We start from the raw sequence: 23,909 nt of genomic DNA, 5'->3' as shown, positions 1-23,909 counted from the left end.
GGCCATGGCATATTTACATCTCTGGAAAGTGAGTATTTATTGCTTCTTTTAAAAGAGGAACTGTTTTTAGCATGTTAACTCTGGGGGAGCCAAAGTAACCAAGCTGCATGCGACTGTTGTGCTTACTGCCACATTCCTCCTGACTTGCTCCTGTTCCTCGCTGCAGACACAAGGGGAAAAAAAGGGGTTTGGTTGTTGTGAAAAATGCATCTGTGATGCCTGCATTTCTTCCAGGCCACCCCAAACTCCTTCTAAGTCCTTCTTCAGGAATGCAAGGAGGCCTCGTATCTTGTGCTTGACAAATCACGGTTCTGGCAATCTCCCACCCTGTGTTCATGCAGCTAAGAGAAGGTTGTGTCTTTCCTTTCAGACTCCTCAGAGAACATCTTGGCGAAAAAGAAGTTGAATTGACATTGATCTTTGACGCCGTAGAGGAAGCAGATCTGGCTAACTATACATGTCATGTGGAAAATAGGAATGGACGGAAACATGCCAGTGTTCTTCTGCGCAAGAAAGGTAATTCTCAGTATTTTATTAGCTGCAATCTCACTTGCCTCAGCAGCCACGGGTCAGGCAGTAGCAAAGGTCCTGCTGACCTGTCTGAGGCAGGCTGAACTCCTGGGTGCTTACTGGAGCTGAAGCACATTTGTGTTATGGCTTCACTTTACTATTTGCGGGAAAAAAAAAAAAAAAGAATCATGAACTGTTCTTTAGTCACTAGTGAATCAGCCTCACAGGTGATGTACTTGCCTGGAATACAGTCACCCATAAAGCCCCGCTAAATTCAGTGGAAATATTTTGGTCTAAACAAGCTATGAATTTGACCCAGAATTGACTGACTAGACCAGAGGTTATCGTGTGATAGTTAAAATGTCTGTTCCTTACAATAGGAACCTCAGCAGTGAGGTCAGATGTTCTCGTACTTCTCCACTTCCTTTAACAGCTTCGCTGTTTAAAAGGAAATCTTTAAATAATTGCCATGCGTTTTGATTTCTAACTGCAGAGGGGAATGAAAACATTGCAGTGGTAGCTACAAATCAGTGGAGAATTACCTCATGGTTGCATTGCTTTGCTGGATACCATGCCTGGAATTGGGACTACCACTATTGACAAGTTATCTGTAGCAAAACAGGAACCATTGGGGTTTGAATGTGCCAAATTAAAAGGTGCTACCCTGCCCTGCTGTTTGTAGAAGTTGTTATCGTAAGGCATGTAGCGGTATCTCATTACAGTTCTTATCTTGTTAGTTCAATCACCTCTTCTATTTGTAAGTCGAGTGACGTTTAAATTGCCTGTAATCTCTGTAAGATGAGTGTTTTAGGCAGTACCAAAGCTGTAAGACAGTAACTGTTGGGAGAGCAAGGAAAGGTTACCTGCTCAGGATACAAAAGCAATGTGAAACCATAGAGGTGTCAGCACAGGAGACAGAAAGAGTTAATAACGTTGTCCAGATCTCTGTTGTCATTTTTGGCTATAAATCATTTACCAAAAGTAAGAAATGTTTCCACAAGGCACAACTGCAAGATCTGTTCCAGTCTTTCGTGTGCCTTCAGACCACTGAGGCAAAGGACACGCAGATTGTGGACTGCAGTGTTAGTGTTGGGTAAGCAAGGCAGTGGCCTCCGTCACCATCCTTGCAGCTAAATCCCACAGAAGTGTCCCCATTACAAGAAGGTTTAAATGTACTGTTGGTACCTGAGCATGCTGCAGATTGACCTCTGAGCCTAGGGTAGACGTCACCATGGGACAAATGAACCAAGAGCCAGGTGAAAGAACAGGAAGACCAGCCAAGGCATCTCTAGATGGGGTTGAAACCAGGTTCACCAGCATCTCGAGTCTGGCAAACAACCAGAGTCAGCAGGTTCACCTAAAGCCATGCTGGATGCTAAGTGTGCTGTGCTTCATGTACCCTCAGATAATCTGTATATAATCAAAGGTGAGGGAGAGATGGCATTGGGACCAAAAAAAAGAGCTAGTAGGGAGAGGAAATGTTGGGCTCAACAACCTTTTCTACTATTCTTTCTTGTGACCAGCAGGTTATATATGCAAAAGCACAGTATTCAGTCCTGCCAAAACTGGATCAACTCTGCTTACATGATCTCCTATACGAGACTTTTATGTCCTCCCAGGAAGAAGGGCGTCACATAGGCCACGCTTTATGTGAATGATAGGGATAAAACACAATACAGAAACCACAAACCACCTTGAAAGACAAGGGCCTGCAGTTGTGATGCAGAACACACACTATTTAACATATAAATTGACAGGGTGTCACAACTTTAATTAAGGAAACTGGTCATCATGATGAAGGATTAGCCTCTTTAGCACAAAAAAGCATTCTACCTTTCCATCCATTGAACCTAATAAATACACAGCATGTATGTCTGTGTTGGCACTGGTAAGTGCTCAGCTGTGGTGCATATATTAGAATAACAAGCTAGGTTTATTTATAACAAGAAAATGCAGACATTTCAGAGCTCTGCTGAAATTATGGAAGAAGCAGTGCTGAATACAGACTTTGGAGGTGGAGAGGATCACTTCTCAGCCGCTATTTCATTTCTCTCTGAAATGTGGCTGTAGAAAGCTTATATTCCCCTTGGGCATTCTCGATAGTTTATTTTCAAGCTATTCAAGTGCCATTTAAAATATCCCCAGTATTTTCACTATGTCCTTTGGCGACCTGTCCCATTGGCTTGTTTTTTAAAGTATTAAGTTCTTACTAATACTTGGCCAAACTTTTCCATTCTGTAGCTTGATATAATTCTTATCCTAGCTTTTTTTTGGCTTGGATTTGGTTGTAGAGTATTCACAAGCCAGGAAATGCTACAGTTTTACTGACCTGTGACAGGAATTAGGACAGGACTGGTAGAGGGCTGTAGACCAGCATCCTCTATTTGTGTGTCATAGGATTGTGGATTCCTATTGTAATGTGCTGCACTTTTCCAGGACCGGGGCTTGGAACAACAAGGAAGCACATCTCCGGGTCGCAGAAATCTCTCTCCCTCTGAAGTCTTCTTGCAAAGGGCTGCTCTATCCCTGTTGGGCAGGAGGTGCTGGCAGCTTGGTTTTGGTTCCAGGTTGCAACATTGCTATAGGTTATGTCCACCCTCCTTTCAGAGGAGTGAGTGCAACGCAGCGGTGTACCCAAGCTGCCATGGGTCATGAGTCTTTGCTAAATTAGAAAGGCTGGAAAAACAAAAAAAAAAGTAAAAATATTAAAACAACAACAACAACAACAAAAAAAAATCCAAATTAGAGAAGTAGTACAAAAGTTTCTAGAGTTGCTTCCTGTTTTAACATGGGATGTTAATTTTTAAGCATGTACTTAATATTCCTTTAAGCATATACTTTGTTAAGGAAGAAAAAGGAATTGTTCAAAGATTTACGGTACAGTACGTTGAAGTCTTTTGCTGCATTAGAGGTACAGCCCTCACAAATGCTTTTTGAGAATACAGGCTGCTGTCTGATACCCAGGAATGCTGCTGTATTGATAGCCCCACATCATGCATCATCATGTAGGATTTTTATTTTTGACTGAAAATGAACCAAATCTAGCTTTGCTTTGCGTTTTTGTCCTCCATACTTGTATTACATGGGATCACAATATACACCCGCTTATTCCTTAGTTGTGGAAATAGCTCAGGATTCCCTTCAGATGAATTTGAAAACAGTCCAGTATTTTCCTTACTGAAGTCTAAGTACGCTATAAAATAACTGTCCTGGAACATGAATAACTTGTCTGGAACTGCAGAATAAAATCAAGCAGTGCTCTTAGCAGAAAGAAGCAGTGAATTTAGATAAAAATAAATATTACAATTATGTTGGCTCAACATTTGTTTTCAAGGAGGCTGCCTTTGTTCAAGGCACACAGGAAACTAAAGAGTTTTTTGATGCCAGTGATGAAGAACCTTCTGAAGTACATTTGGCTCTCACTTACTGGGTATTTATGAGACTTCTAGTATTTTAAAGGTTATAATCCTCCATATGATAAGCTGTGGCTGGGTCCTTCTACAGTATTTTACATTAGAACCTATCTGACTATTATTATTTACTAATTTTCAGCCACCATTATAGCACAAAGGCCAGATTCAACTCCTTTCCTAATGTTGCATTTACTCAACTGCCTTCCCCATTATCTTAGTGAGGACTACTTGAGGGGTAAGGCATTCATCAGAGGCTAAGAGCTCGAACAGGCAAGAAAACAGAGTGTTTGTGGGGTTTCCTCCATTGCCCCCACCTTGGAACAGTGATGAGGAGACCAGAAGTTAAGTCTGGAGCCTAGGAGAGTTATGGGGCAGAAAGACGAATAAAGGAGGAGGTGTAAAAGGGAGGTCAGTTCTACCTTTTGAGCTGGAATTAGTGTTTTCACTGCTGTTTTGCTGCCATACCCTGCCATTGCCCAGGCAAGTGGCTTCAAGTCTGTGCTCCTGTGCAGGCTACAGGTGACCTTCAGGACACAGCACAGGCAAAAACAGTCATTCAACAAACCCAGCTTTGCTGGGGATGTAGACAGGTCTCTGCCACAGATGGGCTGTTTAAGTCCTGTAACACACAACAGCTTCAAATGGTGCCAAATCAAAGAGGCAAACCCCCGAAGTGTGCAACATAATGTGCTCAGGGATTTGTCGACTGCTTAACTACAGGCGTTCATTGCCCAGCAATTGGGGTACAGGTGGAGCATAGATCAGAGAATACAACGGGCTCTGTTCCTGGACTTGATTCTGCAAGGTAGCATAGGTCAGCTGCGATGTTCAGAACTGAATGGCCTTTGTCCTTTTCCCTCCTTCCCAGCTGTCAGTTTTGTCATCATACCAATTCCCTGGTAGAAAAGTTTCAGTACAGGAAAATAAAGGTTTTTTTTTTTTTTTTTTTTTTTTCCACTGAAAAGTAATTTTGACCAACTCTGTTCTCCATTTGACCAGATTTCTCCCCAGAGCATATGCTAACTTTATCTTGCAATGTAATAAAAGTCCCATGAATTCCCTGTTCTCAGAGAGATTAAATAGCTATTATAATAGACTTTTTCCATCTATTAGTCCATGACTTCTCAGCAGACAGACATCAGAGATACTGTAAACTGGGAATAACTTGACATCTGATGTTAATTATTGAAATACAAGGCATGATGAAGCAGGGCTAACCCCAAAAGATACACAACTAATTTGCTTTTTATCTTGAAAATGACACAAATGACATACCAGTAATTTCTTCTGGCCTAAGTTTTAGAAGTGTAAAGATCACAGAAACTTTTTCTCGCCTGTATTGCAGTTTTTATATCTTCATATTGTATTTATCACAGCAACAAATATCTTCATGACATCTTACCTAATTAATATAGAGGCTATAATATAGATGGTAATGTATTTAATATAGATGCTAATATATAATATAGAGGCTAATTAATATAGATGCTATTGTCAAATTGGCGTGTTTTGTCTTTTATGGTAATGTAATATGCCAAGCGGTGTTACAACCAATATTGTGTTCCGAGGACTGAAATGTCCTGAAATGGATAAGGAGTGATACTGCTAAAGCTAACATCTTAGGTCAGATAGAGCACTGTATGTAAGGCTTTTTATTGCCTTCTGGCATTGGTTCGCCAAATGACCTTGAACACGTTGCTTCCAGGCCTCTGTTTCTCCAGCTGTAAAAGATGGATAATTGCATTTGGATGAATTTGTGAAGTACTTTGGGATAGACTGCTTGTGATGTTTTCTAATAAAAGCATCCCAGCAGGAAATTTTAGCGAGCACTAGTTCCCATTTAAAGTATAACATGTGCTAAACAAACATGTGAGAACTCCATTGGTAGCCGTCAGAACTCGAAGTGTGTGCTTCTGGCTCCTCACGTTACTTTGGGCACTCGACATGCTCAATTCATCCGCTAGTGATTCAGCCAAAGTCCTGGCTTGACAGCTTACATCAGCTCATCCGCTGGCTCCACAAATATAAAACCAAAGTTTAATATTATTTGGGGGACTGGAGTCTCCCAAATGGGGTACAATATGCCTAGTAAACCTATTCTCACATGCTGCATACAGCATTTCATGCTCTCTGCCAAGATAGAAGTTTCAAACTCCGCAAGCTCATTAAAGGTTGATTAATCCTCGGTGTAAAATCACTACATAATTCCCTGGTAGAATTATGATTATAGCCTCAAATGCATTCTGGCTGGCAATTTCAGAAAGGCAGTAGAAGGAATGAGTGGTTGGAGTTGAATAATAGGTAATGAACAAAAAAATAGAGACATCCTTAATGTTACAGTGGTTATAACAAGAAGATGTGCAATTTTACATGGAACTGTACAGTGGATTAGAGCAATTAAAGTTCAAAAAGATCATAACCTTTGTCTTTCCCTGGTAATTTTAGATTTGATCTACAAAATAGAGCTTGCTGGAGGTTTGGGAGCCATCCTTCTGCTGCTTATTTTGCTGGTGACCATCTATAAGTGCTACAACATAGAGTTAATGCTCTTCTACAGACAGAACTTTGGAGGAGATGAAGCAGCAGATGGTAAGCAGTTGCTCAGGAAACTCATAATACATGCGCTGGAAATATTTCAGAGGTCCAAAGTGGTGAAATTTCTAGTTTAAGTTCAAACTTCTATGCACCCAAAAGTGTAAATCCCTAAGACTTTTTCTCAAAGCCTACTGGAATCAGAGTCTGTTCACTGAAGTGTCTCTGGTCCGTTCCATAGGGAAATGGGAGTAGGAAGAAATGTTCAGGACCCAGTTATGGATGCTTGGATGGTGTTTGTGAACCGATTCCTCAGCAAAACTCTTTTAAACATTTCCCCATAAATTATTTTTAGGCTGTTGACTAACTCTAGGAACTAGTAAGAGTCAATTGTTATTGAGGTTAACTAGTTACCTCAGTTAATTGTGAGTCTGAAAACAGCTTAATGGAAATACACAGCTTGCCTGAAGGCTACATTTAAGAATAGCACGGGATGTTTGTCAGTGTCCCTCCCTCCCGCCCCCTCCCCCCCCCCCCCTTTTGGTAGCATATGATCTATTTGGTGCCTAAAGTTAAGCCTGTTTTTAAATTGAAGCTTTAATTTCCATGAACATAGAATGTTCCTGCTCCTGTGAAGCTGGAATTAGCCCTACTGAACTAAATCCAAATGCTTTGAATTGTATTAGTGAATTATAGTACATTATATTATAGCATAGTTAATATACTATTAATGTGCATATAACTAGTATCTGCTGAAGATCTAAAATACAATATTCAAGTAAAGGTACTGCTCATAGCCTCCTTCAACACTTCAGAGTCACGTAGGCAGCCTGGAGTGGTATCTAGAAACAATAACGTATTTGCAGAAGGAGCAGGGAACACATTTCCCCCATTGTGCAAAAACAAAGGGCAGTTGTACAGACGTGTTGCTTTCTGCAGCTAGCATCACCATTATCAAAAGAATTGTTTTCTGTTAAGCACTGGGTAGATGAAGTGTGAAAAGGGTTGGCTGCAAAGAAATCCATAGGAGTTTTGGAGGATGGGTGGAATGATATCCAAGGGGTTATAGAATGTGGAATGTTAAATAGCAGGAACAGAGGTCAGGAAACTTCTCTCAGTCTTTGCGTAAGTGGGAGAACCTACAATTATGCTTTTCTCATACTATACAATACTGGACAGTGTTTATCCTAATTGTAGGAGAAAGTGAAGGGTAAGATTGTGTGATTTTAGAGGTAATTTACTTCTAATCCTTGGGGTTATACCAATATGATTCCTTGGTTTGCACCAACCAGAAGTGATGTGAAGTGGCAGCTTTCCTCCAGATTGCTTTCATTTGTTTAGCTCATGTTTTCAGTGTGAAGCTGCTGCATTTTTATTAATGCAACTTCATCGTTCAGTTACTTTTTAATTCATTAAACATGATTAGTTTCTAGTTGTTTAGAAGAGACCTCACGAGTACTTAGAGGATTCTGTGTGCGTGACAATTCTGAAATCAACCTCTTGTTTTTCCAGTGTGTGATTTTAGAGCTATTGCAGCCTTGTATCTCATTCTGATCCTGCTGAATGAAAGATGGAGGCAGAATGTTGCTGAAGTCACAATGTATAGAAGTGTGTTTCTTCCTACTTCTGTAGGCTATAGAGTGAACACGTAGCAGTGAACAAGAAGCCAGCTGCATATATGCAATTGCAGGATCATATCCCATTTTATAAGTGTATTTCTTTAAAGTAAAAGATTTGGAACCAAAAAGATCTGCTTCTTCCAATTGTTAAAAATACCCCGTGTAAGCAGCAGTTGGATGCATTCACTTCCTGTGTTGCACATAGCATTGCTTTTAGACAAAACATTTCAGCAATACTGAAGATTAAGGGAAGCCATTTACAGAATAGCCCCCAGCAGCGCTGCATCCAAAGCACACAGAGCAAGCAGTGGGTGAGCACAGCTAGGTCCTTCTGTTAACATCCAGTAAATATGAGGCTTGTGAAGAGGCAGCTGAGGCTGCAGAGATGTGGCACAAGCATACGGACTCACGGGAGCCCTGAGGGAGCTGCTCCTGTCTCCCTTTTGCTTGCTTGCATTGTGGATAGAGGCGGCTGGAGAGGGCAGTGGTACCCACGCAGCTGGAAGGGACAGGACTCAGCTCAGGGACTGTTCATGCTGTTCCCAGTCCCTGTCTTCCTCTCTAAGCGCACAGCTTTTGTGCTGCTTTGTAACTGAGCACATCAGTGCTCTGGGGTTTGCTCTGTTACCTTTACAGAGCTCTGAGATGTTTCCAGGGATGTTTGTGTCCTGAATCCCGTGGTAGTTGGCTTCTCTTAAAAGGTTTCAACAAGCATCATTACGGACAAGATAGCAGGTTTTGGACATGGCTCCAAAGCCAACTGGCCTTCATTTCTTTGCTCTTAGTTCTTCTGTCAACTTTCCATCAGTCACTACTATTTCTGTGAGCTGCTGATTTCAGAGAAATGCCAGCACACCAGGTGGACCTCCTCCCATACAGCTCCGATGACACCAGGCAAATTGCCTTTTACAGACAATTATTCACATGCTTTGTCTGTGGCTCTGACCCTCGAGGGTCTGGCTTTGTGTCAAGAATTATAAGAAAGCAACCATCGTTTCAAGGTCATCGAAGAACATGTTGCATTATGATTAGCTATTTTTTCTTTTTATTGGAATGTATTGATGAGTTTTAACTGCTTCCATTATCTTTCATGTGCACAGTTCTTCACAGATAATTGGTACTCAGCAATCCTCCATTCATGCAGTTTTGTCCTCACAACATTAACTATTTGATTTTTCATTTCTGTAAATAATGGCAGCTGTGCTCTTCCCTGGAGACTAAATTGCTGAAGGTTGACTTTTTCAATACACTCTTTTCCATTACTGCAGAGGAATAACAAAGAGAAATGTCACTAAGACAGGCTGATCACAGCATGGATCTCAAGCTCGATAGCGGTGCCACTTCTGTTCCTGGTACGCTTGCCAGCTCTCAGCTCTGTGTGTCGGATGCAGAGAGCTGGAGTCTAGCCCCGATGCTGTGCAGGAGGGGCAAGGAATTGTGTTGCCAGACCTGTGTGTCACAGCCCAGCCTTCCTCACAAGGCATTTTCTGGGGTCCCCTCTGTCACCCACCTTTTGTTGAAGCTCTGAGGCTTTGCTTCCACCCTGAGGTGCAGGCATCCTAGTGCAGGAGCAAGTCTCTCCCTGCTCCACACTTGCTCTTGGAGTTATTTCTAGCTCTGATAAGGTGAGCCCCAGGTATGTAAATGTCCTGGATCAAATGACCTCTAAAGTTATGATACTGGCTTTAAAATTTGGGAGATTTTCTGAAAGAATGCTTTGAACTATTCCCCATAGTCACTGTTTTCTGTACAATCAGTATTCATTTGAGTTTAAGCTGTGCATTTCTCACATTTATTTGTGAAAGGAAGTTCTCCTTTGAGTGAGAGCTCAAAACATTCCCATAACCATTGCACTCTTGAGGCATGGGAGTTGAAACAAAGATTTCCATTAGCACCAGATAAAGGATTAAAATTAAAAGTTCCAGCATTAGTATTTGTATTTGAATTTTGCCCAAGATCTTTTCAGATATGAAGTATGTACACTGACCACATGAGGCAGACTTACTTACTAGCTAATTTCTCTGCAAAAGCCAGGTTATATACTCATATGAAAATTACCACTTTTGTTGAGAAATGCGTGATCATTTTTAGGGATAATACAGCTTTCTAGAACTGTCCTGTGCTCTTTGTAGTGCTTTTGCGAACATCAAGCTGAACGTGAATTTGTTTCCTTACAGACAACAAGGAATATGACGCATATCTTTCATACACCAAAGTGGATCCTGATGCATTAGATTGTGATAATAACGAAGAGGAGCACTTTGCACTGGAAATCCTGCCAGACGTTCTTGAAAAGCACTATGGATATAAGCTCTTCATTCCAGATAGGGACCTGATTCCTAGTGGAAGTAAGTATTTCTGACCTTTGAGTTTTAATTCTCTCCGATGTGCTGTGAAGGCCTGGACTGTGCAATAAATACTAGATAGGGAAAGCCTGTCCTTGTGAAGTGGTTGTCAGGAGTGGATAAGTTTCCTCACTGCTGCAGATTTGAGCTCTAAGTTAGAGTTTGTTCCTGCACCACTGAAACCAGAGGGGGAGCTGCTATTGATTTCAGTGGAGGCAGAAGCTGGACCTTTCAACGGGGGAGGCAGCAGCGCTGCAAGCAATAGAGTAATATAAAATCTCTGTGTCAGATACAAGGAGCTAAAAATGAAAGTTCCAAAAAAGATTTGTGGTTTCTGTTTTATTATTGAAAATTTCATTTTTTTAGTAATTACTTTTTTGTCTGTGTCTTTTTTCCCCAACTTTGAAGTCTTATAAATAGCTAGATTAGTTTTCCAATTAATTGCAAACATGCAGTTTTTCATTAGGGTTTTGACCAAGTGTTGCATTTCTGAGCAGTATTGGTATTATGTAAGCAATACTAATTCTTCAGGGGACTGTGTGCGGTCCTGTGACCTGATGCTGTCTTCCATGCCGATGGTAAAATACAGCTGTCCATTTCAAATCAATTTTGCTGCTGTGTCTGAAGATTCAGCAGCACCTTTGGATGCCTGTACCAACAGTTAATGCCTTCTGAGCTGTGGTTATGGCATCTCTTCCAAATTCATTTCTGGACAAGTCAAAAAGACCATGAATCACATCAATGAATGGCACAATATGTTTGCTTTAATATTGTATTTATTTGAAATGTTACCCATGTGAAAAACATGCCTTTTTTTTTTTTTTTTTTTTTTTTTTCACTAATTCTGTCTGCTACACGTCATTTCCATGAAAAATGCTAAAAGAGTGTATGAACTTATTTCTGTATATGCTACCGGATAGGAAATAGGAACAAGAAAACAAAGCAATGACTGTACTGGAGCAGATGTCCCCAAACATGAAGCAGTTAGAACATGACTGCATTAGCAGCCTGCCTGCCAAAGACTTGAAACTGCTGCCTTGCTGCTGCCAAACCCAGTGCCTGCCCCAGAAGTTGAAGCCTATTTCTTTGCTATTTGAGGGAGCTGGAAGCAGAGCTCTGATTCCAGTCTCCCACTGGGAGAGAGGAATCAGAGCCTAGGCAGAGATCATGCAAAGCACCCTGTAGTGGCTTGAACTAATTGTGTGCTTTTGCAGCTCCTAGGCCAGAGCTGCTTGCTTTATTCCTTTGTGCTTTGCCCCTGTGAGGAGTCAGTTTTACTGTCCCCTGAAACATATTCCAGTAAGGGGACTTGGCTTATAGCCTTTTTATTTCTGACAGCCCAAGCAAGCGGTACTGAATTATTAGATAATAAGAGAAAATGTCTTTTTGTGTTGAAAATCACAGGACTGTAGTAAATAGTTTCATATCCAACCATACAGCAGTTACACGTTGCAATTATACAAGTGAATTGGAGTTTAAATCTGGCCTTTCACCAATAACTATACGCACAGATTAATCTGAAACGAGATCCTTCTTTCGAATTGCTATACGAGCCAGCATGGTACTTTATTTTTGTCTATTTTTGTCAGTCAGACACTCAGCAAATACTTGTCATCACTTCGGGTATTCATTAAACCTCTCCTGAAAATGTAGGGTACCTGAAAATGTCAGTTCTCATTTATGAGCATTCACAGACTTAATACTTCTTTTTTCCTCTCAAACTCACTTCTTCAGTGTTATGAAAGGGCCTGATTCTAACATATGGAGCTTCAAGAACGCCTAATCACACATAATGACAATACAGAATAAAATACGGATCTGAAATGAGTGTGATTTGAATGCTTCAGCTTTGAAAAAGATACAGGGGGTGGCACTTGATTTTGAGGGGGACAAGAGGGAGAGGTGATGGGGAAGGAGGGAAGGCTCAGCCTCCTGTATTTGCAAGCTGTTGGTGTGCAGAGGAGAAGGGAACGTGGCTGTTTCTGTCATTTTGTGCAATGCTCACCAGTCTTACAAGGACTTGCAGTGCGTAGTGAGGAGAGCAGGCAGCATGATGCGCTATCGACCTGCTAGAAATTTCAGAGGCAAACCTAACATATTTTAGAGTGACTGTCACAAAAAGTGGCAGATGCGACAAAATATATGGCTCTTCAGGGCAGATTCCTATAGAAGAACGGGGTTTTGGTCACACTTACCTGTTTTGATTTTAGGAAATATTTCTTCTCATGTGTACCGCATTTCCTTGTCTTTTGGTGTAAATGACTGTGTGATTTAATGCTTTCCTGCTCTCCATGCTGATGTTGCCTTCTGTATCTTTTCCCATGTACTTAAATGTGTGATTCCAGCAAATCTGGGGTGTTTTCAAAGTCTGGTCGTTTCACATAATCTCTGCAGTTTTAAGGTGCTGCCACAGGAGGGTGTGCATTATTGCGCTTGCTTCCTGGCATGTAGTAACACAGCTGCTGTTTGGGTTTGAGAGCAAGCAAAAAATAGATATGTTAAATAGTATTTCATTTGTCTTCCTTGGATACTTCTGTGAACAAACTGAAAAGCTGATTTCAGAAAAGTTCAGGACGAATTTGATTATGATTTTGCCAGGTGATACAGCTCTACAGAAAAGCTGTGATAGGCTCCGCATGCCTCTCTGCAGCCGAGGGAGAGGTTCAAGCCAGATACACCTGAGCAGGGGTTTGCTCACCCAGCAGAGCTTCTCTGCCAAAGGCGGACCCTGGCAGTGCCACCAGCTCACATCCCAGCTCTGCACTTTGGCTCTGCGCTGAGGACTGGCTGTCTGAAGGAGGTGTGTGGAGCAGATGTTGCTGGCCCTTGGAGGACAGAGATGATGGCTGCGGGGGCTGAGGCCCTGTCTTTGGAAAGCAGATTCCTGGCCTTAGGAGTACAGGTTCTGAACCTGAGTCACATTTGCAGGAAGCGTTGGTTTCTCTGCCCTGCAAAGCCGGAATACAATTACTATCCCAGCAGAGGATTTTGTCCTAGTGGGAGATCCCTCAGGAAGGGCACTGAGGGCCTGGGTGAGGCCCACCTCGCAGCAGCCAGCAAGGACCTTTGCAGAGACTCTTGGTGTTGCCTGAGAGCAGCATGAAGGGACCCAGTCCTGAACTGGTGAGGTGGAAACAGGGCTCAAGCAGCCAGCGCTCCTCTGCCCTCCCTCACACAGAAGCCCACTCAGCTATGCAGGCCCATGGGGCGACAGGGCAGCAAGATGCCACGTGTGGTGTGCTGTGTAAGCAGCAAGACTGAGTTTGACTTGAATTCCAGCTATTCTTTCTTAAAGAGTATCCTTTAGTAATGACAGAGCATTCTTCATTCCCTCAAAGCTGTCAGCACATATACCTCTCTGCCTAGGCACCTAAGGCGCCAATGAACACATCAGCCTGTATAAGAAGACAGCAATCCTTAATTCTTCTTAACCGTTATCATTTTTTCCACCCTATTACTTTTCAAGACCTTTTTTGAACAAACCCTTTTCCACAGCCAGGCAGACTCTCAAACCCTGTGAGCTTTTTAATTCAGTGTTAGGAGACCTGAGGAAACTGAAGTGCTGAGAGGAAAAAGTAGAAATACTTACAATTTTTATCTGAGACATTTTCTGTCTTGCTGAGGATGTTTCTACAGAGAGAATGATATATTTGCACTTGATTCTTCTAAAATTGTGTCTACATCAGAGGAAGATACTTTTCTCCAGTGGCTTCTACAAATTATTTTAAATCCTGAAAGTGAAGAGATGAAGCCTGTCTATTTGTATGTTTAATACCAGCACTACTAACCTATTAGAACATCATCTAGTTGCTCTCTAAGCATACGCGCATTTGATCTTGACAGGATTGAAAACACACCAGCAATTCACTCCAGCTCAGCCCAGGGTGTAGAGACCAGGCACTGAAAAGAACAGCACTGATAGAATAAAAAGCTTTGCTTTTACCTGGGAAATAAGAGCTTGGCAGCATGACAGGAGAGCACCTCAGGCATCCAATAAAAAGCACACAACGGTCAATATTGAATTTCTGGCAGTTTGTAGTTTTGTCTGCCCGTCTGCAGTGGGTTTCTTTTGTGTTGTTGGTTTGGTTTGGTTTGGGTTTTGTTGTTGTTGTTGAGTGGTGAATTTGAGCTTCCTAAGTTCCTGAATGAAGAAAACCCACTCGGACAGTGTGCCTGGGGTTCCCAAGGAGCCTTTATTAGGTATGTGATACCATTTACGTGGAACAGAAATAGAGCACTCAGCACCATAAACTCCTTTACGAAGTCCTTTGTTATTTGCTCTGTATGAATCTTACAGTTAATACCAGGCAAGTAAAAATGAAATACAGCAGAATTAGTTAAAAGTGGAATAAATATAAACAAAATCCCTCTCTTTAGAGTCAGCCAGGACAGGACGTCTACCTTGTAGTAGTTTGGTGAAGGCCACCAAGATGGTTGGGAAACTGGTGCACTTAGCAAAAGAGGAGAGGCCAAAAGAACTGTATTTCATGAAGAAAATAAAGGCAAAGAGGGAATTTTATTGTTGTCTTTCCAGTGGAAAGCACACAGAATATGGAGGCAGACTCTTCTCAGAGATGCAAAGTCATTGGATAAGAGTGAAAATTCCAATCTAATATTTGGAAATTTTTCCTTGCCGAGAGGGTGGTCAGACACCAGGACAGTACCCAGAGTCACTGGAGAAGAAGCCTTGAGAAGATCCTTGGAGATTTTCAAAGCTCTACTGGACAAGGCCCTGAACAATCTTACCTGCTCCTGCTTTGGGCAGAGGATTGAGCTGGAGACCTTCAGATCCCAGCCCGTGTGATTCTACGAGTCTTTGATTCTAAATAGCCAGAATTTTGATTCCAACGTCCACTACTCTACCAGTTTGGGTTTCACCAGAATCACCAGCTTCAGACACTTTGGTCTCCAAGGAGATATCGCCAAAGCCATCTTCTATTCTATTATTTGTTTCTTTCTGTTGTACTCATCACCCGTCTCGTAGCTTATAGCAGGATTGTGCTCTCTTTGGGGCAGGGGCCATCACTCTGTTCTGTGTTTCAGCATTGCTGACTGCATTGCTGTTCTGGCCAGAGCTAAAACAAGCAACAAATGTTTAAGAAATAGGAAAAGCAAGACAAGCAGTTATTTTTGCTGTAATAAAGTAACTCAAGTTAGGGTTTGGGAACTATTTGGTTAGGAAACCAGGACTGAATTATTATTCTATAAATAACTCTTTCTCAAGTGATAGTCATGTTGCCAGAGGCAGCAAGGCTGGTTATTTTCAGAGTGTCAGGAACTGGCCAGTATGGTTGATGGCAAATACTCCTTGGTCCTTGTGGTGCTGCAGACCACATTTGCCAAAAATATCCACAAGACTTGATACAATTGCTGTTTTTCTCTCTCCCTCAGCCACTTTTGCAAATTGTTTGAATCTAGTTAGTCAGATATTTCTTTGTGTAAGCAACTCTGTATCCATGGTATTTCTTAGTTTTCTTGATCTTGGGCCACTTGCATATTAGGTTGTCTGGGTTTCCTTCCAGCCCATGGCTAGAACAGCTCATTCAGGATTCAGTAGGCAATTACGGGTCATTACACTCTTGCAAATAGGATGCATGTCTCGGACTTCAGTGTTCCACACTACGTTCACCATCGTTACGTGTTGACGGTACTAGTGAGAGTGTATTTGCTCTCAGGTCATCTATCTTCATTGCTGAGGGGCAACCATGCAAAAAAAAAACACGTTTGCTTATGGGTCTAAAACTTCTTGTTGTCCATACTTCTTTGAAGACCACATTGGCCATGGTACAAGTAAGTTACCGATAGAGCTTCCCAAAACTGTAATTTTTTAATGAGAAATGCTAACATTTTGAAAACTGTTTTTGTGCCATATTGCAAAATGGTGTTTCAAGAAGAGGAGGAAAAAAAGATCAAAATTAAAATGTCCTTTTTCAATAAAATCAAGTGGGTTAATGCTAATTCTGCCATTTTATTTTTACTTTATTCTTTATGATACAATATAATTTTGAGAAACAAAGACAAATTATTCTATCCTGATTTTGTCAAGATTTTTTCTCCCCTTATAATGAAATGTCACAGAAATTGACTCCTTCCTTGACAACAATGAAGTTTTAATGAAATGACATTTATCTGATGAAAGTATGTCTGGAGTCTTGGAGTTGATGATGATTGGTGATGTGAATCCTGAAGTGCTTGTTCAGTTTCTTCTTGAAACTTTGACAATTCCTTTTTAGCTCAATAGAAAGGCAAAACCAACCCTTTGCAATATAGCTGGCTTGGATTTAATACTTCTAATGGACAGAACACTTAAGACAGCTTCCCCTCCGTTATTTTGAGCAGTCTCTAATTCTGAATTGAAAGGGAGTGGGTGATTTAGCAACTCTAAGATTTATGCACTCTTGTATCACTGAAGGGTAGGGGGAAGCGTGAATTTCCAGGCTTTAGAAAGACAGGAACCCGTCCTTTTTTTGCTTTTCCTTGCTGTAACGTTTGTTGTGCACACTGGGCATTCTGTAGGATGCACCCAATGGAACCACATGCTCCAGGGAAGTAGTAGCAGTTGTCCCAACCTTAAGTTATTGGGCGTATTCAATGCCTCTGGGCCAGATGGCTGGAAAATGTGTTTGCCTTTCATTTGGTTTTCCACTTTTCTGTAATACGGTGTATTTCATCCTCACTGCACCAGCAGACCGCCTGTCCATTGGCTGTGTCTATCACTGAACCAGATGCAACTTGGAATTTGCACCTAGTGGTCATTTGTGAAGGTCTATATAGAGTTGTCTGTAGAAAGAGCTCCAAATTGTTGCAATATCCATCAAGTAAGCAGGGCATACCAAAGTATGGGAGAGGCACAGAGGGGAGAAGTGTACACCTGAGAAAATAGGGGATTTTTCCTCTCATCTTCCTACCTCATTCCCTCTTCGACTAAAGCAAAGTCTGGTGAGTTTCTGGCTGAGATGGTACAATGGATGGGTTGTTGCCATTGACATTATTGCTGCTGGATATTTGAAGATATGAAAGGGAAGTGACTTTTTTTCTTTGGAATTGGATGCGTACAGGATATGCGTGGCTGTGCTTAGCACTAACCTGGCTACATGGTACTGAACAGCATTGTGTCCTGCAAAGAATTGTCTTGTACATAGCAGTGTTCTGAGTTGTTTGGAGGAGGGATGAATATGTCTCAGGAAAGATGCATGATAGTTTGTTGTTTTACTGTATCTTGCAGATTCAACCTCTAATGATGAAGCTTCCCACCTAAATTCTTTCTTTTTGGGAGCAGAAAGAAAGGAAGAAAATGAAGAGTCTGAGCTGTTGATACATTGGGATAATCTCTTTCCATTGTATTGAACATTTCTACCTTTCCCTAAGTTTTGTTTCACCAGTTCTGCTTATCATTTTCTCATTGTTGCTGATTCTCTCCCCTCTCTGCTGCCTCTCCCATGGATCATAATGTTGAATTTTTTTTCATTAATGAGTAACTATTTTACACAGAGCAATGTGGGGGTTTTCCTCATAAAATATTTTAAGAGAAAAATAATAACTGTAAATGCTGCATGATTAAAGAATCATAAAACTGAAAGTCAGGATTGTTGCCTAGAGATTTGTAATGTATGTGTATGTCTTAATTTTGTGTGTGTCTGTGGGATGTTTACAATTGCCTCTTTTTTCCATTTGTGAAAGAAATTCTTCTTGCTGCTAAGTGGTGAAATAAAACATTAGTAAAGGCAGATTTGATGCTAACTATGCCTTCAGTCTCATGAAAATAAGCTATTTTAGAATGTTCCTGTTGGCCTATTTTGTAGCTATTTACTTTACTGGAAGTGGTGTGAATAAGCATGCTGTGGTATGGTGCCTGGGACTATAAAAATGAGTCTTGCAGTAACAGATGTTGATTAATGATGTTATTTGTAATCGTTGTTCCTGCTAGAGGGCAGTGTGTGTAAGAGAGGCCCTGCCCTGTGCTGAGTAAAGATCTGTTCTGTGCAGCTTTTGTGTCCAAGTCTTCATTTATAACACATGCTTCTCCTCTGTTGTCAGATAGCACATTCTGAGTAGCATGGTCAAAAGGTTCATGTAGTTAAAATAATAATTTCCTGTCTCTAAGCTCACAATCACGACGCTCTGCAACCAGTGAACACTTTTCTGATCTTAGTATTTCTTTGAAGTGTTTTCATGTTTCTGGTCCTGACCCAAAACCCATTGAAACTTCTTGGAGTCCTGTCATTTAAATGGGTTTTAGTTCAGGTCTGTAAGTAGACCTCTTTCCCATCCCGTTCCATGTCAGACCACTATAATTGGCATCTCTTCCCTACCATCCCTGGGACAAGTGAAACTCTGGATCAGAAACCCAAGTCCAACTTCAAGAACAGTTTCAAGTTCAGTAAGCTGACATCATGGAGCTGATGATGGGGCTGGCATTTCTGCTTACACTGATCATTCGCAACTTCTCGGTGTGCATGAATGAAAGAAGAATGCTATTTTCTTCATCACTGATGTCTCAGCAAATAAACACCTCCAATATGCTTAAATTTTCCATTTGTTCCCGTCACTTGTGAAGTTTCTGTTACTACCTTGGTGTACATAGAAGCACAGGTTTGCATTATTAAAACAGACCATTGAGCCACAAAAAATGCTGCTGGGTTTTTGTGGTCAGTACCTAGAGAAGAAAGAGCTACCATGCTGCTTCTATGCCGTAGCACAATTTCTGCATGTGATAAGGTTGATTTCTTTCCGAGCACTTGCTAGTTACGGTTTGCACACCCTGCAGCATCCTCCTGCCCTTGCATCTGAAACACAAGAACTGCTTCCCAGAGTGTGCTTCCCTCAATGTGACTTTAATCATAACCAGTGTTAATGTTAAAATTTACACAACCATTACATTGATCTTGACCTATAATTTGGCAGTAAGTGAACTGTGTATTTTTAGTCAGTAATGCATCTACACAGCGAGGATGTTATGTAAATGCCATTCTGTTGAGATGAACAGGGCGCAACAGGTACGGATTGAGGATGTTATTGAGGAGTTTTCTTGTATATATTCTATCAATAGAAATGCGTTGTGATGCACAATCCTGTTTCTGTTGGAGTATATCGTGAAGTGCCCCTTGTCTTAAATGGCGTGGATCAGGGAGCTATAGGATTTTGTTAAACTTAATTGCAAGCCTGATGTTTTGATACAATAGTCTTCTTTATTCTTTACTCTTTCTCTCTTTCTATAATTTGTAGCCTACATTGAAGATCTCACAAGATGTGTTGAGCAAAGCAGAAGACTCATTATCGTGTTAACTCCAGACTATGTTCTCAGGAGAGGATGGAGTATTTTTGAGATGGAAAACAGACTCCATAACATGCTAGTCAGTGGAGAAATCAAAGTTATTTTGATTGAGTGTACTGAATTAAAAGGGAAAGTGAATTATCACGAAGTGGAATCTTTAAAGCACACCATCAAACTTCTCTCAGTGGTGAAATGGAAAGGACCAAGAAGCAGCAAACTGAATTCTAAGTTTTGGAAGCGCCTAGTCTTCGAAATGCCAGGGAAGAAAAAGGAGGTGGTGTCTCGGCGTCAGGTCCTGGATTCTGCGGAGCAGGGCCTTTTTGGAGACCTGCAGACTGTGCCCTCCCTTGCCGTCACAGGCACTTCTGCCACGTTGGTAGAATCGCGGGCTGATTTAACTGACTACCATCAAGCAGATTCTGTGCAAATGAGACATTATTGCAGAGGATACGAATATGACGTGGCGGCAGCAACGTTGCCAATAGCTTCCATAAGCAACCACCACACATACTGTAACATACCTTTAACGCTACTAAACGGACAGCTACCTCTTAACAATACCATGAAGGATCCCCAGGAGTTTCACAGGAACAACCCCTTGCTACCTTTATCAGCAAGGGAGCTTAGCTTCACCAGTGATATCTGGTAGCGAAGATCAGGACACTTCGGAGATGCTTCATGACTGCCATGAAGACGTGTTTTTAAAGAACTTTGCCCAAACCCCATGGGACAACAAATCATATTTGAAGCAGCGGCACACTTACTTGCTTTTCTACTTGAACTTTTTTGTTTACATTTACAAATTATTGACCAAGGGGGCATTCTTTTGTAAGTCAGTAATGTCCTTCCTGTCTTTTAATGTACAGCTTGATTACTTCTTTAAAAAAAAGGGGGGGAGGGGGGGAAGAAAAAAACACATCCCATCATTCTACAGTAGATTTCCAATCTGGGATGGATACAAGTTCACTGTATATGATCTCCAGCATCCATACTTATGTAATAGTATTTGAAATACACAGAAGTTGTTGGTTTTTTCATATAACCTTCAGTACGGTTTGAAATTCTAATATCATATCATGCTACAAAAATTATTATCTCCTGCACAGACCACAAGGGGTGAATCATTCTCAAAAGGAAGGAGGAGGAAATCTTCCCAGTAACATTCTCTTTTAAATGCATTTTAGAAGATGACCAGCTGAAACAATGCAGATGAAGCTTTATCGATAAAGTGCATAGTAACAGTTACTGCAGAATAAATCACCTGCGTGCATCAGCATCCCTTCATTTTGTTATTGAGGCATGTTGTATTCCTAGTGAATGATTAGCAATGTGTTTTTATTAAACAACTTACTAGAATATTGGAAGATGTTTAAGAGGATTTAAAACAATTTTTCTGTGGATTATAGATTTTTATCATAATTTTTCAAAGTTTTTAATGGCTTTTTTTTTAAATTAGGTATACATTTGGTGGAGAATTCATTGATTTGAAATTTCTTAAGATCTCTTGAGCTGTTTTAAGATTTGTAGTAAAGGCAATGTAATTTTATGTAGCTTTTCCCCCAAAATCAATAGCTACAATTTCAAATTAACCTTTTTCTGAGAACATCAGCAATAGAAAATAATGACTACAGCAATATTCAGAGATGAAGTGCTAAATTATTCACGTTTACTAGTAGTCTGACTTCAATTGCAGTGATAATCACCTGAGACAAGTTCTTTCCCAATCTACCTGTCAGTTATACCTTTAAAATATAGCTGAAGCAGGAATATTTCCGCGCTCTGTGCAACTAGTGATGTTTTTAAAAAGCTGGCCAGGTCTTGCATTTCTCACTTCTGTGCATGGTTCCATCAGTCACATGAGGATACTGTCATTTACCTTCCATGGAAAGCATTCTTGCTGCTTGTGGATGAGAGCTGCTGCCCAGACACTCGGCGTCACGCATTGCTACGCAGTGAGTTGAGTTTTCTTCAGAGCAGTGTGTTTCATGAAGATTCCCAGCCTCAGTTGATTACGAGCTCAGTATACAACAGTATTCAAGGAAAAAGCTCTAAGTAATGAAGGCAGAAGCCAGTTTTGCATTTTTTGGCACGGTGTTAATGAAAACACAGTAGACACAAGAGTTTTGTCTCAGTTAGATCTGCTGAAGCAAGTCCCCAGAAATATTTAATGGCAGGCGATCTTGCCTGTATTCCAGTATGCTTTCCACATTGTTCTCTCTGATTGCATGGATAAAAGTTAGCACTCTGCACTCAGCTGCCTGTGGTTTCATCAGCAAACAAGCTCAGTAAATCCTTAACATTTTGCAGTGGTTCCTAAATTGTACCCTACAGTCAAAGTGGAAACAAACGCTGACCTAAGACTTAGAAGTATCCAGAATTGGCCCAAAGGCCATGAGAATGATCTCAAACGTGCAATAATTCAGAGAGGTCAGTATTTTTCCATTGCTTCTTTCCCCAGTTCTTTATTCTTTGCCCTCTAACATCAGTTATTATCTATAACTTTTTTCTTAGGTTCTAAATAATACATTTTTCTTGTTGCTTTTTCTAGTATTATTATGCATTTGACACTAACACCAAAATAGAAATCTAGAAGAGTTGCTAATTTATTACACAGCATAGAACTGTAACTTGCTCTTTTGTGAAGTTAAGTTCAGAACATAGAGATAGGTGTTTAATATGCGTATTTTTCTACTGAGAAAGTGATTTTACCTCCATTATAAATACCTGTATTTCAGCCTCCTCCCAGAAATCTACAAAATTTGCACTGTTTTATAAGTGTTACGGACTGTGTTTACACTGGCTATGTTCTTTAATGCAAAGTGTAATTTTCAAAAAGAAAAACTAAAGAAATCCCTGCATGAACCGAGCTGCCTATGTTTAAATGAGAAGCTGTACTTTTCATTATCTTCCTTTTCACGTTACTTTAGAATCCGGTTAATTCACATAGAATGCTCAGTGAAATTTTAAACCTACTAGTTCTGTATTAAGCATGCAAATTCAAAAAAAAAGAAAAGAAAAAAGAAAAAATCCATACGCAGATTGGTCTGCTTCTTTTATTTACAATGATTAAAAATTGGTAGGAAATTCATTTACCGGATGCCAATATCTCTGTTAGAGCAGTAGTGTTCAAAAAGCAAAATGCAGCCATGTTTGTATTGAGGTACCATGAAAAGAACAGTTTTTCTGTCATTTTGCAAAAGCACATCGTGTGTCTGTGTATCGATATATTTTAGTTATAGACGACACGTCACGACCTGCTTTAAGATTTCAAAGTGTGTATTGAGTGCTCTGACAATATATACGTGAATCAGAACTGCCTGTACCCCTCTGCTTTCAGGGCGGGGAAGGGACCTGAGCTCAGGAGGTCTCGCGTTGACTCAGGTTCGTGTAAGACCGCTGTGACACGCTGGAGATCGAGTGTTACCGTAGGTAGCAAGTGAGGGGCTGGAAAAATACCGTCAAGCAGTGCAGTGCATCCGTCGGGCAGGCCTGGCTGGCACAGAGGCAGGGAGCTTGTCCCCCTGTGCAGCCGTGAGAATCGCCCCCCTAGCAGGGGATGGCAGCTGGATCAGGGCCACGGAGGCAGAAATGTCGTAGCTCACTCACACAAACCTCATCAGCTGAAACAAGGGTGTTTTGCATTCCACTGTCTCACCAAAGCCATGTACTTATTCAGCTGGATTTTTGGGGAAGAGGCCAGGGTGTCACATCCCACTCGTGCGACCGCACAGCCCTTGCCAGCCACAGGCTGTTGCACAGCCTGACAAAATCACCGGCAGCAAACGTCTTCGCTGCAGCCTCGTGGGGTTTCTGGTCTGGGGCACGGTCATTTAAAGTGGTTGGGTGCAATGTCTGGAAACTATTGCTTGTATGCTTATCCTTGTCAGCGATGTGCTTAAGAAGCAATTGTGGTTTGAAGGTTGCCTATAGAAATGAGCTAGAAATTGGAAACCTGTTCGGTCTTTACAGATTTAACGTTCCTAAATAAAGTGCAGAGAGAAAGTAATTTTGATTTAAGTAACAAGGTAGAGTTAATATTAACAGTTGGGGGTGGGCTGTGTGGTGGACCAGTGCTTCAATAATTTACTATTCCTTTCTCTAGAAACCAGATGAGAAAGCTGTATAAAAATACTGCTGTCTTCTGTCTACAAGGCCTGCTCCAAAACCCATTCAATCCAGCAGAAAGAGCTCCATCAAATTCAGCAGACTTAGGATA

General features: G+C 41.1%; 1 protein-coding gene across 10 annotated transcripts in view; it reads left to right on the top strand.

Moving 5' to 3' along the window:
- IL1RAPL2 (interleukin 1 receptor accessory protein like 2) overlaps positions 1-23,006 on the top strand; it is a 344,696-nt gene extending 321,690 nt beyond the window's left edge. For all 10 annotated transcript variants that reach the window (XM_035325341.1, XM_035325346.1, XM_035325345.1 and 7 more), the window contains 4 exons: positions 371-516; positions 6,369-6,512; positions 10,252-10,422; positions 19,645-23,006. In XM_035325341.1, coding sequence (XP_035181232.1) covers positions 371-516; positions 6,369-6,512; positions 10,252-10,422; positions 19,645-20,342 — 1,159 coding nt within the window. In that variant the 3' untranslated portion in view covers positions 20,343-23,006. The remainder of the gene's footprint in view (positions 1-370; positions 517-6,368; positions 6,513-10,251; positions 10,423-19,644) is intronic.
- The last annotated feature ends 903 nt before the right edge of the window (positions 23,007-23,909 follow it).

Source organism: Oxyura jamaicensis, chromosome 4 (genome assembly GCF_011077185.1).
Source record: "Oxyura jamaicensis isolate SHBP4307 breed ruddy duck chromosome 4, BPBGC_Ojam_1.0, whole genome shotgun sequence".
NCBI classification, from domain to species: domain Eukaryota; kingdom Metazoa; phylum Chordata; class Aves; order Anseriformes; family Anatidae; genus Oxyura; species Oxyura jamaicensis.
The sequence above is the reverse complement of the archived record's forward strand: the minus strand, read 5'-3'. Positions and strand labels throughout refer to the sequence as shown.